Source organism: Brugia malayi, assembly GCF_000002995.4.
Source record: "Brugia malayi strain FR3 genome assembly, contig: Bm_v4_ChrX_scaffold_001, whole genome shotgun sequence".
NCBI lineage: Eukaryota > Metazoa > Nematoda > Chromadorea > Rhabditida > Onchocercidae > Brugia > Brugia malayi.
The window spans coordinates 4,900,098-4,917,646 of record NW_025062479.1 but is presented as its reverse complement, the minus strand read 5'-3'; the positions used below and the strand labels follow the sequence as shown (position 1 = coordinate 4,917,646).

Genomic DNA, 17,549 nt, shown 5'->3' with positions numbered 1-17,549 from the left:
TCCCTATAAAGGACAATTTTTATTCCAACAAAATACTTGAAAGGGAAAGGTAAGAAGTAATTATGTTATTTGTTCGGAAATGTTTATGAAGGATCCATAGACAACGGTACACATAGATAACAGACTTGTGTACACACGTATTTGATGTATCTGTGTGTGTATGTGTTTATGTGTGTGTGTGGGCGGCTGATGAACGGGCTGTTGACAAACTGGAGTTGGAATAGGTAATAGCAGCGCGGCAAAATGAGAACTGATGAATACACGCATTTGGAAAAATACACGCAGGGAACACGCATGCACGTTTCTTACCGACATGTTAATGGGTACACGATAAAGATGCACACACATCTGCACATACTTGCACATACATGCACATACGGACACAGAATGCTATATTACTTATGGTGGTGCCCCCTACTGCTTATTTTACTGCTGGGGTCGGGGGAGTTAAGGGAGAAACGAACATGCAGGGAGTGGCATCCCCTTGTCCCTTCTCCAGCACTACGGAGGATTGTCTGACGTATGGCAGTGTAGCATGAACACTCATCTGTTTACATTTGGACGACGGGGGGGAGGAGGAGGTTGAAGGGTAAACAGGGAGTAAACAAGGCTTGTGAGCCTATTGCACTGCTGCTTGTGCTGCTGCTGCTGTTGTTGCTGCTGCTGCTGCATTCGCCAAGTGAGTTTGTGCAAAGCGCAGCTGCCCCCTCCGATCCCCGTATCTCTGCCCGCCCGCTCTCCATGGAACAATCGGTTCGTTTTTTACTTAGCAATAAAAAAGAAAAGGCGGCCCCTCAGCCAGACCTTTTTCCATAATGAGAACTATTGGTAGTTTTTGACGAGTTCTCATATAAGCATTACATTACTTTACACTGACACCGGAAGTGCCTTTTTGTCTTTATGAAGATTTTCTTTTTAGTATCTTTACCGGATTCTAAAATTAAGTCACTGCATAGTCACCGATTGCATGCTAGGACGAGAAACTGCGTGAAAGTTGGAGTTCAATTTTTGAAAATTTAAATTTCAGAGGTGTTGGAAATGCTGTAACTTTCACAGTATCTCATGGCAGAGTTGCTTTAATGAGTCTAACACGGGGGAAACAAGAGAAAAGGGAAGAGTATCTCCTTTTAGAAACGAGGATGGACGAATCTGTTTATGATTGCATGACGAATCAACTAAATTTAATCTAAACAACTCGATCTCTTTCCAGGGGTCACCAAATATTTCAACCAACAATAATCCAAGTCAAGACGTCCTAACTTACGAGTTAAACGCGATGCAACACAATGAACAAACACAGGTTGGCCGGGTACTTTACGTATTTTACTCCTAGCATAACGCTATACTATTTTCATTTCTTTGGGCATTATGGATTGTCACATTTTTAAAAGTAGGATCTTACCGCCGAATATGATCGTATGGAGAGTCATTTTCCTATATGCACTTTTCCAAAATATGGTAATTTTCTAAGTTAAAATGATATGCGGATATGCCATAAGGAAAAAATGTAGGAAGAAAATGGGTAGTGCTTCTCCGTAAGTATGGTTTTTTTACCAAGGCTGAGCAAATGTTTTTGCTGGCATTACACGAACGCTTGGCTCAGCAGCTGCGACCTCAAACAGAACTTCAACGGATTTGGCAAAATATGATGCTTGGACTGCCAGCTTTATTACCACCACTGGACTTAACAGCTTTGCCGGGTACCAGCCAAGCTTTAATGCACCCACTGTACCAGGTTAGTTGGTATTTTAATTTTTGAAAAGTTTTCGACTTTCAGGAAGCACCTTATACCTGTAGTAATAAATAATCTTGTTCTTCATGACTCAGTATCACCAACGAGATAGTTGCATTATCGTCCCAAACATTTCTTGTGCTCTCCTAGCTCCTGATCTACTCATCCTCTTTCTTGCTTTCCTTCTAATAGATGGTCATAACAAACAAGCGTATACAGCTGGTAAATATATGCATCAAATTTTGTCGCTGATCTCTGACTTTTGCTCATTATTTATCTCTGGGAGGTAGGAATTTGTTGTAGGATTGATCGTTCTCGGGTTTTTCTTACACTTAAATACATAATTAAAGTGCTGCTATCATCCTCATCTCGTCATGAATTTATTAAGATCTCATGTTCCAGTTGCCAAATACTTTTGTGGGGTATATGGTCACTTAAAATTGCTTCAGGGAGAGAACACGTGATTTAACATTGAGAAACTCAAATTTAAAGGGATGAAATTAAAATTTTCGAGGAAATTAGGTTCACTTTCGATGTTTTTTCTTTTTTTTCTCAATGTTAAACGATGTCAAAATCGTTCCAGAACATGTAGCACTTTTGTATTTACTTATTCCATATATATTCATGCTGTTTTACATTTTGACCTCCTAATTCCAGTCTATCGGTATAAGTAAGTTTAAAGAAGTCCTAAATAAGCAATTAACAAGGAATTATTACCGTAATCTTCAGATATTATATTTCCTCTTCCTTTAAATGCACTAAATGCATTAGTCACATTCTTCTTGCATCACTTTTTCAAATTTAATTGCAGTATCACCTGATAGACAGTTTCTTAGCTTTTTTTATATAACATTAATTCGTATTTATTCATCCATATTTTTATAATGCCAGTAAATAAGTACATAACACACAATCCAAGGAAGGAACTGATGTACTAAAATCATAACCATATGTGATCGGTTTCTGTCCTTAAAGATTCGTCCCTTTTGTATATTATTTTGGTACTCTTAATACGTAATAATTAGATATGAAATTGTGATTGGTGGAAATCACATGGTTTCTATCAGATGTGAAGTGAACGGAAATATCGGGAAGCATTGTGATTGTTCAACATTTATACATATTTTGAGACAAATAGATGAGTGACAACAATTCTTGCATATTTTAAAGATGGAGGAGAGGTTAAATTATGACAGTAGAAGAGATCGAACGGTTATTGTTTATCATATAGACGCATATGGATTGTCTTTACTTGATTAGTAAACAATAACAATATACGAAGAGGGGAAGTAGCGTAAATGAAGTAAGCAGGCACATTCGGTTGTGAAATAAATATATGTACACATTTTACACGCATCTATAGTCCGCCTCCTTTCTTTCTACGTTCTTCTACACTTCTCTTCTAACCGATCCTCCTCGTCGGTTTATTCTAAAGGTCGTAAACATTTGTTCCTCACTTGGCTGGAATTTATCTTCTTAACAGTTTTGAAATGTGTTGACGATTTGAGATACAAACTTGATCTTTCCAACATTTTCGCTAGTGGGAGTTACCATAATAACCTATCACTGGATCCTTTTCTTTTAAGTTTAGCATTATTCGGCACTGTGGTATTACATGCTAATGGTGATGATGTGAATGATATCAATTTTTACTGAGGATAATACAGTGATGGAAATGTTGGTATGAATAATATTAATAGTATTAATAAAAATAATGGGAATAAACATGGTATTTTAGTGGTCATATTGAGGTTGTATAGTATGGTAATGATGATCATATCTTGATAGTATAATAATTATAATGATGTAAGTATTAGAGGGAATATTAAGCAAATAGAAGAAGGAATTATTGTAGTTGATATTATTTGTTTTATTAGAAGAGCAAGAGAAAAATTGCAAAACAACAAACACTTTTAGAAAAACAAAATGCAGGTTTAAGATGGGTACTGCAATATAACTTATTCAATAAATTGGTAGGAGGTGTATAGTTTTGCGATGATTGAAATGAATAACGGTGTGAAGCATTCGAAACGGATGAAAAAGAGTGGAAGAGTATTGGATGAATTCTACGCTACATTATACCATGAAAAATTTGTTTTCGTTCTTCCTTTTTTTTCTTTTACGTAAAATTAATAAACAAATAGAGATGTAAAATAAAACGAAGTCATTTTCTAACTCCTATTGTATTGCTTATTTGGAGTGTAGTAAAAATTACGAAAAAGAACAATTTTATAAACATTAGATTCTCTGCGACTATGCAATTCATCTAATAAACTACATTGCTAGAGTAATGACAAAAAGAGCATAGAGAAGTAAATCACTACCAAAATATGGTATTTGGAGTTTCAATAAAGTTTCATTTTTCAATTTGTTTATAGGTAGTTGGAGTGTTCACTTCCATGCTCAAGTGAAAGCGATTAATTCCATTGCTCGCACATAATATTTGTTAAGTTATGCCCATATTAAGCAGGAAATTAGCTAAAATCCTTAAATGATCAGAAAGCAGGGCTTTCTTGTTTAGTGAATAGTTCAGAATTCCACTCGAACTTCCCTGGATATCTGCGCGCAATCATATATGTCAAGTGCTTTCTCGGAAGTTTTGATGAGTAATTCACACTGTGTTACAATAATCACATTTTCAAAATTTCGGGAAAGTCTCTGAAAGCAGAAGTGCTGCTGTATTTGTCTATCAAAATTTTGGAGCCATTTCATGGACTGCTTATCTGGATTAGATCGAAAGAAAATCTGGAAAAATGAAAATCAAACAAAATCGCCACTTTACATTTATTGCAAGAACAAGGATTCATTCTGAATATCAGCATCGCAAATGAAAGAAAGGGATACACAAAAAGGCGAGGAGAAGATTGATCGACGAGTTTATCTTAAGAAAAAAAAGTTTGTTCCCAAGATTATTGCAAAAACTATGTGTGTATGTATGTATGTGTATTTGTGTTTTTTTTTCAAATGTTTGCCGCTGCATGTGCTTCTCTTTTCATCTCATTCAATATCCAGCGTCTTCTCAGTTACCCTTGCATATCCATTTACTTTTACTCATGAACTAGCCATTCAGTTTCTGGAATGACTTTCATTCTCTTACCTTACGAACTTTCTTCCAAACCACTACGAATCACTGTGAATAGAGTTTAATAAATTGATGTTATAGAATATGATATTTAAATGACATGTAACAGAAGCTGGAAATTTTTCGGCATGAAATATTTGAATGTTTTCATTCATTAACTCTCTTTTCAGTTCTGGGAAATGAGTGACAACTAATTTTAGGATGATTTCGTTCTTCAGTTGGTGCAGTAGATTATCACAAACATTCATGACGAATTTTTTTTAAATAAGCGTGTATCTTCTGTTTACTTGAGATCAGCTTTATACTACTATAATCTCTACAAAAGGGGCAACCGCGAGAATGGACTTCAATGTTTTGTAGGTAATGCAGAAGCAGGATAAGATAAATTTTCGAGAGCATGCTAAGAAAATGGTGTAACAAGGAAGGGATACATAGTTGTGAGCTGTACGGGACCGTTAATAAGTGTAAAAATTGCTTGGTGTGCTGGCGGTTCCTTTGCAACATCTGGTCGAATTTTTTTTTTTTACTTTCAGCATAATCTCTGCATTTGGCCACAATGTGACCAGCCATGTGAAAATTTCGCCACATTTTTGCATCATTTGGCAACGGTGCATACGCTCGACGAACGATCCGCTCAGCAGTGTCGAGCTCAAATCGAGGTAGTGGATAACCTAGAACATAGGCTCAACAGGGAGCGTACTCGCTTGCAGGCTATGATGCAACACTTACACATGAAACAATCACCTGATACCACAACACCAACATTAGGCACGTTGCAGCAGTCACAAGATTCAACATCCATCCCATCACCAACACTTGCAGAGACAAAAACTGAATCTCTGCCCGATCAGGTTGGTCTTCCACATCGACATATTTCTTTCAGCTTTCTGAACTTTACAAAAACTTGTCCTTCCTTGGATACAGAGAATCGAATCCTGTTGCTGGTGGTACTGTTAATTCAGTGATTTGAAATTATTGGGTTCTGTTGCTGTTGGGTTAAGTAATATGTATTAATTACATTCCTCAAGTTCACATTAATTTGTAGAAGATCAGTTAATCTGATAAGTGCACTAAACTCAGAAATACTCAAAAACTACTTTACATCTCGTTAACTTCACACCAACAGCAGAAAAGTAAAAATCTGTGAATTAATTAGCAGGTAAATAAGTGCAGAATTTGTTGCCTTTCCGTAATATTAATCGGAAAGAACATATTGACAGGAAGCTCCGAATTCATGTTTATTGGATGTTTGATTAAAGTTGGTGACTTTTGTTATCCGACTGAATTTTATTTAATCGAATTACTCCAGGTTTGGCGGAAAATAATATTCATTTTTCCTTGCAAATGAATTTGGAATTAATTGAGTATTCTTAATATTAGATAAAAGGTGCACATCGAATTTTGAAATCGAGTAAGAAGTTTGCTAAGATTGTTTTTTTCAGCAGCAAACAATCACGGCGTTGTCATTACCAAGTGTGTCAAACGTTGAAGGTTCACAACAACAGCAACAAGAGGAAGAGCAACGGCAACAACAGCAACAACAGTCCCAACAGTGTCATCATCGTGCGACTCCAACACCACGGCGGAAAATCAACGACAAAGTTGTTTTACATATTTCAACCGATATTGCACGAAACCGCGAATTTTATCGAACACATGATGTTCGTCCACCATATACATATGCATCTCTTATACGCGAGGCTATTATGGAGTCCAAAGATTGCCAATTAACACTTAACGAAATTTATCAGTGGTTCACGGAAACATTTGCATACTTCCGAAGGAACGCTGCAACTTGGAAGGTGATATTGTAATGGTTCATTTTTACTATTTGTCGTGGAATCCTAATTTAAGAAATTTGAAGCTTCATATCTTATAGTTGTAAAATAATGTGTTAGTAGATGCGACTGAAGCCGTTGTTCTTTACTCACACCATATCTAGGTAATTATAAATTGTTTCACTAATAGTTACGTGGTTTGTTACTCATGCAAATTTTTGTAAGAAATACGATTGTCTACATTTTAACTTTCAACATGAAAAAAACAAAAATATGTACAGTAAAAATTTGCTTTATAACTGTTAAAAACAGTGGAACTGAAAGTTGCCGTGAATATTAAAAATTTTGCAGAATGCAGTGAGACATAACTTATCGTTACATAAATGTTTTGCACGGGTTGAGCAGAATGTGAAAGGTGCCGTATGGACAGTGGATGATTCAGAATTCTACCGACGACGGCCTCAACGTGCGCATACGTCACGAAGTACGCCGTCAACACCGAAACCTGATAACCCGTTAAGTTTACTTTCCACAGCAGCTGCAGCATCTGCAGCAAGTATGATGATTGCAGCCAGCGAGCATCCGGAAGCAGTGCTTCTTTGTGATATCAAGCAAGAAGTATTAGCTGCCGAGAATGTTACTCCAAGCTCACTGCAAATGTTCATCAAAGAAGAAAAATCGAGCCCGAAGCTTGAGGTTGGCGAAGAATCATAGTGTGGTATCCAGAAATGTGCCTTCTAGAAATTCCAGTTTAAATTGTATGAATTCTACGAATGCTTTCTCTCTGCACCTTTCTCGTGTTAAATTTTTTATATTCAGCAGTAATAATTTCAAGGAAAATCTGTCATATTTACGGTTTCAGCTTAAAAGCAGCGATATATATATATATATTTTCTTTTTTTTTTTTTTGAAACGTTTCTATACAACTTTTCATTTAGTGAAATTTGATTCGATTCGTTCTGTATCCTACCTCATTTTTTCTCCACCTGCTTGTTTTTTTCATTTCCTGTCTGATTTCATAATTAATTTCAAACATGGCATTAAATAGTATATTTTTTCTCACAGCAGCAATTTCTTTATTTTCTATCAGTTACTTTGAATTTATGAATTCAGTTGCTGACATATTATTAAGATTTTTCATATCCTCTTTTATGTGGTACAGATTTTTCTTTCGTTTCTGGCACACAAGAAATGACTAGATGTGTAACTTCCTAGCTTAAGTTGTTTAATAGCATTATTTATTATTTCTATTCCAATCACTAATGCTCAAGTTTTGGCTTAAATTGTAGATTTGATTAACAAGCAAATTTTGTTCAGCTTTTGAGGCTAATGTTTTGTACTATCTTGTTGATCTTATCATACTAATTCTTGTGCGGGAATCATTCTGCAATGCGCTTGCAATTGGTGAGTAATTAGTTTTTCCTTCGCTGAAATTATCAACACGCCATTTTGTCTACGAAAAGGAATGAAATTTGACTCCAGCTATTTCTGGAATGTTGTGAGATATTTGTGGTTTGTCAAAGGGTCACTGAGAGCATATCATTGCTCTGCAAAATCCTTTCTTGCGCATTTCTGGAATTTCTTAAATAGAGTTTCAAGTCACTATGAACTTTGGATGAATTGCATTTTTTTTTTCGCCGACTGCCCTGTTGAGAACTGCTGGAAAAATTGGGGCGGGAGAGTCTGCTGAAAACGAAATGCTTAAATATTAAGGAACAAGACCAAAAATTGCTTTGATCTGGATATTTTCATACCTTGCAAATTTAGGGGTTAATCAAGGTGGAAACATGAAAGCAGATCTTCCAGAAGATGCTCATTGTGATAGAAGAAACCTGAGTTGGCGCTGTATGTATAAAATGCCATGTAAACGAACCATTGAAGACGAGTTCTGTTGAATTCTACAGTTTACTATCGGGTCTTTTTTATTGTGATTGTGCTCTCTGATCTTCACCGTTTTTCCTTGTATCTAACTTGGTTTTCATGTTCTGTATAGTTAATTGAAACTAATGTTTTCGTTATTTGCCACTTTTTTTGAAAAATACTGCTTATTGGCACATTTTCACGCCCCTATACATTAAAAGAAAATCGATTCGAAGCAGTCTTGAGATATATTCCGTACACTTCAGATGTTTACATAAGTTGAGAATTGTATCTCTTGCCAGCATGCGGCAAATTATTTTAGGCGACATAAGTTTGGAAGATAAATTTAAACGATATATGTAGATGACTTGCCAAAAACCGATAATTTATAAGGATAAAGGTCGCATGTATTCAAATGCTCATTGAGGAAATGTTACTTTAGATTTGGCTGAGAGTTGGTCTACGAGAGACTGTACATTCCTGGAGATAAGAACACAAATAAGGAGAAATGCAATACTACCAGGTAGGATAGAAACTGGAATCATCGAAATTTGCCTCAAGCTCTCCTAACAGTTTCCTGTTAAAGTTGTCTCTTATTTCGAATACAGAATTCATAAACAAAACTAAGCAAAAAGTGTATGAAGTATTCATGTAAACGGGAGAATCTTTAACAACCGTATACAGAATATGGACGAGGTGCCTTTTCGTGTCACTCATAATTATAAAAGGAAATGCTATTTGGTAGAGGTAGACTACTGCTTTCGGGTATTTACCACATTTGCATGGTAATCTACATATTTTTTGATTTGTCAATTAATGGCGAAATAGTTGTGGACAAAAATGGGTAGGTAATCACCACTCTACCGATGTCCAGGGCGTATGCCATTTAAAAAGTTCTGTAAATGTCGAATTCTTTCTTGTTGGAGGTAGTCGCTGCCGCACCGTATGCGACATAATATTGTGAGTAGAAAAAGCATGGAACCGTGTGAGAAAATTTCTAACTGGCAAGGAAGCGGGCATGCAGGCGTTACACATTCCGTTACCATGGATGCAGCGCATGTAAACGATTAATTATAAATTTTTTAATTTCAGATTCTAGCAAGACTCTTCGATCATAGAATTCTCTCAAACTTTTTATATTCGAGATATCGTCCGTTTCTGCTTATTCTACTTTTTGCTTTGGCAGTGGCGCCATTCAAGAACGATTAAGCATATTAGACATAGATTACCCAAAGGTCTAAAATCTCATTGAGCACACTAGCATTAAAAACTTTTGAATTCATGGTTCAAGTATTTTATGTTCTTGTTATATCGGGTTCTCTTCCGTTAAATCAAATACTGGGAGATATAAAAATGAAAATTTATTACTACTGGTAAGGCAAAACATAAACCAAGATGGACTGGGATGAAGAAGCTCCGGTTCAAAAAATTATCAAAATAGTGGTATGTGGTGATGGTGCTAGTGGTAAAACGTCACTCTGTGTACGATTTGCTCAGGATAATTTCGGACGACAGTATCAGCAGGTTTTGAACTTCTCCATGTTTCTTAACATTAGCCAAATGTCTGTAAATTCTCGAGGAAACGGTCTTGTAACTTACGTAATATAAGTAATGTTCAGTTGATCTTCATTTGTTGACTTCGGAAAGCTCTTTTTTGCTGTGTAATGAATCCAGCAATCATGTTTGCAGACTATTGGCCTGGATTTCTTTACCAGGCGATTAACTTTGCCCGGCAATGTTTCTGTTCTATTGCAGGCAAGTTAATTTATTGTATCTCACATGTTTTATTTAATGTATAAAGTTCCAAGCTCCATCTATAGAAGTAGCTGCTACTGAACCTTTAATATCGATAAAATGATATAAATAAAACTGTTCCATATGAAATCTTTATTTCGAAAACTCAGTTTTTTATTTGGGTATTATGCTACCATCATAGTTTGTAGATTTGGGACATTGGAGGACAGAGTATCGCAAGTCCGATGCTTGAAAAATACATCAACGGTGCACATGGCGCTGTTGTTGTTTACGATGTTACCAACAGCTCAAGTTTTGAAAATCTTGAAGACTGGATAAATATCATCAAGCAAGTTACCAAAACTCAGGAAAGAGTAAGCGATATAAAGAAAGCTCTCAAATTTACATCATGCAAATTACATAGATACTGATTTTTGTTTCCTCAGAAGCTGAGAAAATCAGATGCTCATACTTCCTTAACTTCGAACTCACAAATCGGTTTAAAATAACATCATTTTTGCACAGATTCTGAAATGGAAATCATATAAAATGAAATATATTCCATTAACTTCGCATTCCTTTATGAGACAATTAACAACTTAAATATACGCATCAAACACTATATTTCACTCTAACAGTTTCTCGAACTTTTCGCTTTATCCGTCATCAACTTCAAATTCAGTTTCTTATAAGTCTCTAAAAAAGCTTGTGGCTCAAGTTTCTAAAATATTTCAGCCAGTGGTACTAATGCTTGTTGGTAATAAAACAGATTTGGAACATCGTCGAGTTATTCGCATTGAAAGGCACACCAAATTCGCATTACAGTATGGAATGTCCAGTTATTACGTGTCGGCAAAAACTGGTGACAGTGTTACGCTTATGTTTAGGTAAGTTTTAGAATTTTACTTTACTTGGTCTTGATCAAGCAAGTTACAATTCAGATGTTGTTCCTTAGTCGAAGTAGATCTTCATTTTCTTTTTTTATTATGCGTACTAAATATTTAGCATATGGAAAATTCTTTAAAGCATTCATTACGCATGTTTCTTTAACCAAGAAAAAGACCTGTGTAATAGTTCAATCATCAAGAAAGCGTAAATTTATAGGAAAACAGCTGCTGAAATCCTCGGAATCCCGTTAGAGCAAAGCGATACAGAAGGAGATATCATTGTTGTGAAAGCTTCCGTTACAACACGAACGGAAGACGAATCACAACCAGCACAGCAACAACTGCGAGCTGATCAATCTCGCAATACAACTGTTTGCTCAGTGATGTAACTCCTGTACTGTTCCTATGTTTACTCTGTACACAGCCATTATACAGTTATTTTTTTGCTATAGATATTCACATAAACTTTCTTTTTTTTGCCAGCACACCAGGACTTCGGTATAGTACTCTCAGGACTACCACCTATACTCAAGAAATGTGATCCAGTTTTGTGCTGTTGTACGTGTGTCACTGTCAACGACTGAATCTACTATGTTATCTCGATAGCTCAAACTTTTGGAGAAAAAAAGAAGTTGGAGGAAACTGCAATCCACTTTTTTATACAGTCCATTTTTCTCCATTAACAGATGTGACAGTGTGCTTGATTCTAACTATTCAACTCAGGGTTTAAGTGAAGTATAGAGAAGACCAGAAGGAGAGAATAGGACATCGTTCATTACCACATTTCCCAGATACTAAACACGACTCAATCACTAACGCACACCACCGGACCGACCAATTTCATTATGCACACGAACTGAACACAAAACCCTGATTTAGGTGATTTCCGGGATTGCTGTTTCGGAAGTAAGGTGCACAGAGTTCTACTTTGAAGTCTTGGACGTGATGAGTTCAGTTGTCGGGTACGGTGAGTTACAGTGGGATCTACGTAGGTAATGTTTTTGTGACAAGACTAAAGCCTTGAGGGGTGATGTCAACTATCATGGCGAATAGTTGGTTAAAAAGTTGCGACTCTCATGGATCACCTATCAAATTTCCAGAAATTGGATTTTTATTTGTTTATTTGAATAAATTTGATATGAAAAATCGCTGATAGCAAGCAAATAAGTAAGAAAAGTTGAATGCAAGCGGTATATGTTTTGTGAGTTAAAACTGCCAGGTATCAACTTTCCCGATGAAGTTTATCTTCATTGTTCTACTCTTAGGTCTTGTTATTTAAAATCAAGTTTGATCCTTTAATGTTAACAACAATTTTTATTAGCGGTTGTGGATTGATTCAGTGGTCGTTATTATCTTGTCTTATTTTTGAATTTTCTAGATTACGCATTCTTCAGCATTGTGTTATTTTTACTGTGTATGGTATTTTTGTTAATCACACACAAAAGTTAGGAGACATCTTTTATTGCGAATCTAATGATGTTGATCGACTTCGGTTAAATAAAAGTATTTGGAGCTTTGCAGAAAGTGCTTGAGGAAATAGAATGGATAGAAATAAAGGAGGTGAATGGAGAATGCTTTCTATGGTTTACTGAGCATGAATCCCACTAACTTATTAGACAGTAATCTTATTATGGAAATAAGTAAAAGATAAAGTACTATATTTTAAAATATCATTAAACAGTACACATCGCATTTAGTGAGAATAACTTCAACGGTAATTTAAAGCGCAATTGGTCGTATGAAAGTTGCGAGCAGGCTGGAGCATATTTTCCATAAAGTTTTGCTTTGGCATGATGGGTATTGTTAAGACTTAATATAAAAAGCTGCTAGGGAGAAGCGTTTTAGAGAAACTGGAATGACCGGATACCATATATTGTCAAAACTGATACTCTTTCGTTTTACATCTTATAATATTTTGTTTCAAAATTGTTTCATGTGTTAAGTTTAAAAACACCTCGTCTCTTTTTTTTTTTTTTTTTTTTTTTTATTTGGTCTGTGCTTTAGAAATGTAAGAAATGTGTGTTCTTAATTTGTATTCATTCAAGATATTTAAACAATGGATAAGAAATTCTTCCTTGTGATAAGTGATTGCTTGCTGGAGTCAGGTAACAGTTTAGTTTTACTTTGAATATGTAATGTTTTCCTACCGATAAGCTAGTTTTGTATGATAAGTTGCCTTGTTTCTTCATTATTCCATTAATCTTCAGATCCAGTTCTGGAACTGTGACGTTATACTTCGCAATTAGCAGAGTGAGGAATAAAATGAAAAAATAGAACGTTTACTCTGAAGGCACCAGTTAGAGATTTTGGTTATATCTTACAACTTTTGATTAGACTGTAATGAGTGGAAGGTACAATACATTCCATTGGTAATAAACCAACTCAAGAAAATTAATTCTTCTTTATTTATTTCTAATTTACCTTCTGCTTACTTTTCACTTATCTTTGTGCTTTCTGTATTGACAAGAGTTGTTTTTCGGACAAAAATTTAGTTTAGGAAAATTGAAATACATTGATGTCATTTTTTAAGTTTGTTTTTAAAAAATTTTTATTTATCGGTTTGTGAATTCATCTGCTCGTAAGTTGCTTGTATATTCGGTTTTTCCATTCCTGCGTTCCGGATTTTACTTCTGCTCAATTTCCTGTACGCGTAAAATGATTTTTCAAATTCTTTCTCGTACAGTTTTGTATAGTAATTTTTGCTCTTGCTCACAACATACCCTGTGATAAATTCCATGAGGTATGTTATGAGTAAGAAAAAGGATGTCGTGAAAACGTCCTTTTCAGTTGTTGCTGCTGGGTAATGGATTTATTCAGTGGTTTTTCTCGAGGAAAGCTACTGCTTCCATTCAGGTGTACTGATGAGTTTCAGCATTTTAGGATAATTTATGAGACTTGCGCAAGGAAACCGGGTAGATAATTTAACGCATTCGTAGTGATAGCGTAATTCTACAAAAAGTTTTTATGCTTGTTTGTCATAGATTACAGGATTCTGTTCGTTGATATAAGAATCACTGATGAGTTTTGATGAACTGGATTCATGGATGACGAGTTAATAGTACAGTCTACTCAAAAAAACTTTTCGACTGAAGAACTCTTAAGGCTTTTAGCCTATTGCGAAGGTGAAATCCAGGCCCGTGATATTGTAATAGCTACTTTGAAGGTGAAATTTCTTTCATTACTTGATTTCCATAATTATTGATCCTTTGAATATTTGTTGGTGCTAGAATACCACTAGTTTTAAAAACTTCAGTCAGAAAAAGCGAAGCAATTGTTACATGAAGCCAAATATGGACAACTTGCCGGCAATGATCCAATCAAAGCCTTGCAGCGTGATTCCGGTTTTGTGGTTGAGGGAAATGAAGTTGATGAATCTGCAATTGGACATATGTATGAAACCCAGCTAATGCAGCTGGAACGCTTAATTACTGTGCAACGGCGCTGTCATAATCACTCGAAACAGGTCAGTTTTAAAGTTAAAAATGGCAATGTCATTCAGTAAATGTACTACTGTTATTAATGTTCATTTAATAAAGTTTCTTTTTTACGGGGAAACCTGTTTTTGTAAAAAGAATTAGGACAAAACAGTTAGAAATATATCAATGCAACTTTCTCTACTGATAAACAGTATTTCTAACAGTTGTGGTAGGTAGTCCTTCTCTTTATGATAATGATAACACAAGTCACAAGGAAAGCTCAGCTTAGTCTACCAAAAACTCACCCAATTGCTATTGGATTTGAAGGAGTTAAACTTTGGAATCAAATTTTACAGAAGCGTAGAAAAAGGATTCATACAGAATGGAAAGTTAGTGAATCAAGAACAGTGATAATATCAGTATAACTTATGTCTCTAATTTTTTTGTTGTCTTTTAATGGTATTTTTCCAAGCATTAAAGCATCGTTGTTTTAGATTTTAGCAGCTACAGAGAGGCGGCATGCACGTATTCTGCGAGAGTTAGATGAGGAAAAGCAGCGTTCCGCAGCAGATGCAGCACAGGGCGATGATCTTTGTGTTCTTCTTGAAAATGAACGAACTCGTCTTCGTCAGCAGGTGCGTTTTACAAGTGCAGAAGTATTCTCTTCTTTGTTCGAATGAGACCAGTTCTTTATTTTTTCCTTCCTAATTATGTTTTTTCTTGCCGAGTAAGTCAAGAAAAGTAAAAATGAAATTATTTTAATATACAGTAATTTCAAGTGCCTGTTACATAGGTCATGCTTCCAGGCAGCTATATGCTGAACAATTTCAGAGTTTCTTGTGTGTTCCTTTCTGGATTGAAGTAATTAGATTAGATATATAGACAACCTTATGTTTTCTAAGTATATCCCGTTTGACAAAATCTAAATTTAATCGTGCTTCGTTTGATGTAATAAGTACCAGAAGTTTTTTTAAGCTGGAATATGAGCAAAAAGAAGGTGAGAAAGCTCATAAGGAAGTGGAAAAATTGGAGAGAAAATTGAGGGATGAACAGGAACGTCACAAGTCGATGGTGTTGTTCTTGGTAAATGAAAGAAAGCAAATGTTGTTTGAAGTGCATGAGTTGAAAGTTCAAAATGGCCGTGGTAATTGTGTTTTCTAATAATAATAATAATATAAATTCACGAAATGAGACTTTATTTCTTTGTATCCCTAGTATCGCATATGTTTGCAGGTTCGTCCTATGCTCAAGAAACAGCATTGCTTGCAGAGATGCGAAAGGAAGTAACTGCCCTACGCTCAGAAAGGGACCAACTGCGTACAGCATTGGATACAGCTCTTTCCGAAGTGCAGTCTCTCAAAGAGGTCACCTTATACTTTCTAAGTAATTCCCGGTGATGGATTAAGAATTTATCCGATTCACATTTGGTAGGTTTTCAGGTTGTAAGAAATCAAGAGGAGGATTTGTCCTTCATGCGTACCAATATACTTGCTAACACGCGAACTTATGCAAATAACGTGAGCATTTATTACAGTTTCTGACAAAATTATAAATTTAAGACAATTTCGTACTAGATTTCAGCTTCAAAATACATTTTCTTTCCTAAAATTTTAATATTTGTCTTGTGAAATGGCAAATTTAAATCGATTTTGTTCCACAGTGATTACTTTTATTGGTATTGGGACATAATTTATAATTAGTACAACCTTCACTCCTATATTAAAACCTATATTATCTTATCTGAACAAGGAAGAGATCTCACTGTCTCGAGACCCACATAGTGAGAGTCTGGGATGCGAATTGAGGCCTTGGCCTCAGACTATATCCTTCGATCAAATGCCAGGAAAACTGCCTTCATAGAAGTCTGCTACTTATCTTTCTTCAGTTACGATTTTCCGATGACGGCTCTGTGGTTGTAGCAAATAAAAGTGTTTCAAATGTTCTGCCACCGTCCAAAAACCCAGCATCAGACTCACTGCCAGCAGTCAGCGATTTGAGGCACCCAGTACGACCCCGACTTACCACTTCTTCGACTTTTCCAGCAAGTAACCGGATTTTTCAGAGTCGTGTTCCTCTTCCATGTTCTCTATTAGCCTCATCAATTGTTCCACTTTCTTCGGCAAAGTTAGCTTTTTTCCGAATACACTTTATCTCCTTAAATATGTTGGCAAAATAGATTAAAGAGAACTCCTTTTAGTTTCATATTCTTTTATTTTTGTCGCAAATCTCAAATCTCTCCATAGTTAATATTCATTATTCGTTTTAAGGAAAGGACAACATTCTACGACAACTTTACATCCGATAACACTGCGCGGCAATGATAATCATTCATCACTGCATGATCGCGAAGGAATGTCAAACTTATCAGATTCGTCCGAAAAAGTGAAAAATACATACTCGGCTGAACCTGAAATTGAGCATTTGGGTGTAGTGATCGAATCGATGAACACAGGTGCGTAAGTTCAATCTTAGTTATAAATCGAGTGAAACAGCACTTTCTACACAAAATTATGAATGGATTTGAATTTCCGTGATGTCAAGAATCTCGTTTCCAAGGAGTTGTTACTTGCACGACATATAAACGCCGGATTTCAGGTAAGCGAAGCGCCTCTTTGCCACGAAATGGCAAAAACGGGGTTATTGTTGGATCACAAACACGTAAACCTGTTCCATCGAAACCTCCTGTAAGTGCCAGACGTAGTACAATTTTCAAAGCTCTCGGTGTAACAACGCGAAACGGCAGGAACGGCACATAAATTAATCCTGGAAACTCTCTGAAAGTTGAAGAGCATTTATTCCCGAAGGCAAAGCATGCATTTTCATAATTCTGAGATAGGACCACATATTCATGTTATATTTGCAAAAGTTAGCCTTACAATCCTTTACATATTGTAAATATAGACACGTTCTGCTATTTCAACTTCAGCGAGTGGTGCCTATTCTCAGATGTAAAATATTTTTGAACATGTTTTGTGTGCTTAAGCCTTCAGGTTTTGTTTTCAGAGCTAGAAACTATTTGTAAATAATTCCATGTGCACTATAACTGTATGACTCTGCAGG

At 35.8% G+C, this 17,549-nt stretch overlaps 3 protein-coding genes across 4 annotated transcripts; all 3 read left to right on the top strand.

Annotated features, from left to right (window-relative positions):
• Positions 1-741: 741 nt before the first annotated feature.
• On the top strand, positions 742-7,306 carry Bma-fkh-7 (Uncharacterized protein; the record flags this gene model as incomplete). 2 transcript variants are annotated; one of them, XM_043073666.1, is made up of 6 exons in its annotated part: positions 742-753; positions 1,211-1,300; positions 1,559-1,735; positions 5,348-5,665; positions 6,257-6,616; positions 6,944-7,306. In XM_043073666.1, 6 exons carry the CDS (start codon positions 742-744, stop codon positions 7,304-7,306), a joined length of 1,320 nt encoding a protein of 439 aa, XP_042929600.1. The 2 variants fall into 2 exon arrangements, with proteins under 2 accessions (XP_042929600.1, XP_042929601.1); XM_043073667.1 differs by lacking the exon at positions 742-753 and having other exon boundaries at positions 1,277-1,300.
• Positions 7,307-9,847: 2,541 nt separating this feature from the next.
• Bma-rab-28 (Uncharacterized protein) lies at positions 9,848-11,462 on the top strand (the record flags this gene model as incomplete). Its single annotated transcript, XM_043073665.1, has 5 exons — positions 9,848-9,976; positions 10,142-10,207; positions 10,396-10,560; positions 10,922-11,073; positions 11,291-11,462. The coding sequence occupies 5 exons, from the start codon at positions 9,848-9,850 to the stop codon at positions 11,460-11,462; spliced, it is 684 nt and encodes a 227-aa protein (XP_042929599.1).
• Positions 11,463-14,113: 2,651 nt separating this feature from the next.
• Bm2850 (Uncharacterized protein) lies at positions 14,114-17,245 on the top strand (the record flags this gene model as incomplete). Its single annotated transcript, XM_001899336.2, has 9 exons — positions 14,114-14,236; positions 14,327-14,536; positions 14,984-15,124; positions 15,465-15,633; positions 15,723-15,853; positions 15,929-16,006; positions 16,375-16,613; positions 16,757-16,941; positions 17,085-17,245. 9 exons carry the CDS (start codon positions 14,114-14,116, stop codon positions 17,243-17,245), a joined length of 1,437 nt encoding a protein of 478 aa, XP_001899371.2.
• Between the last annotated feature and the right edge of the window lie 304 nt (positions 17,246-17,549).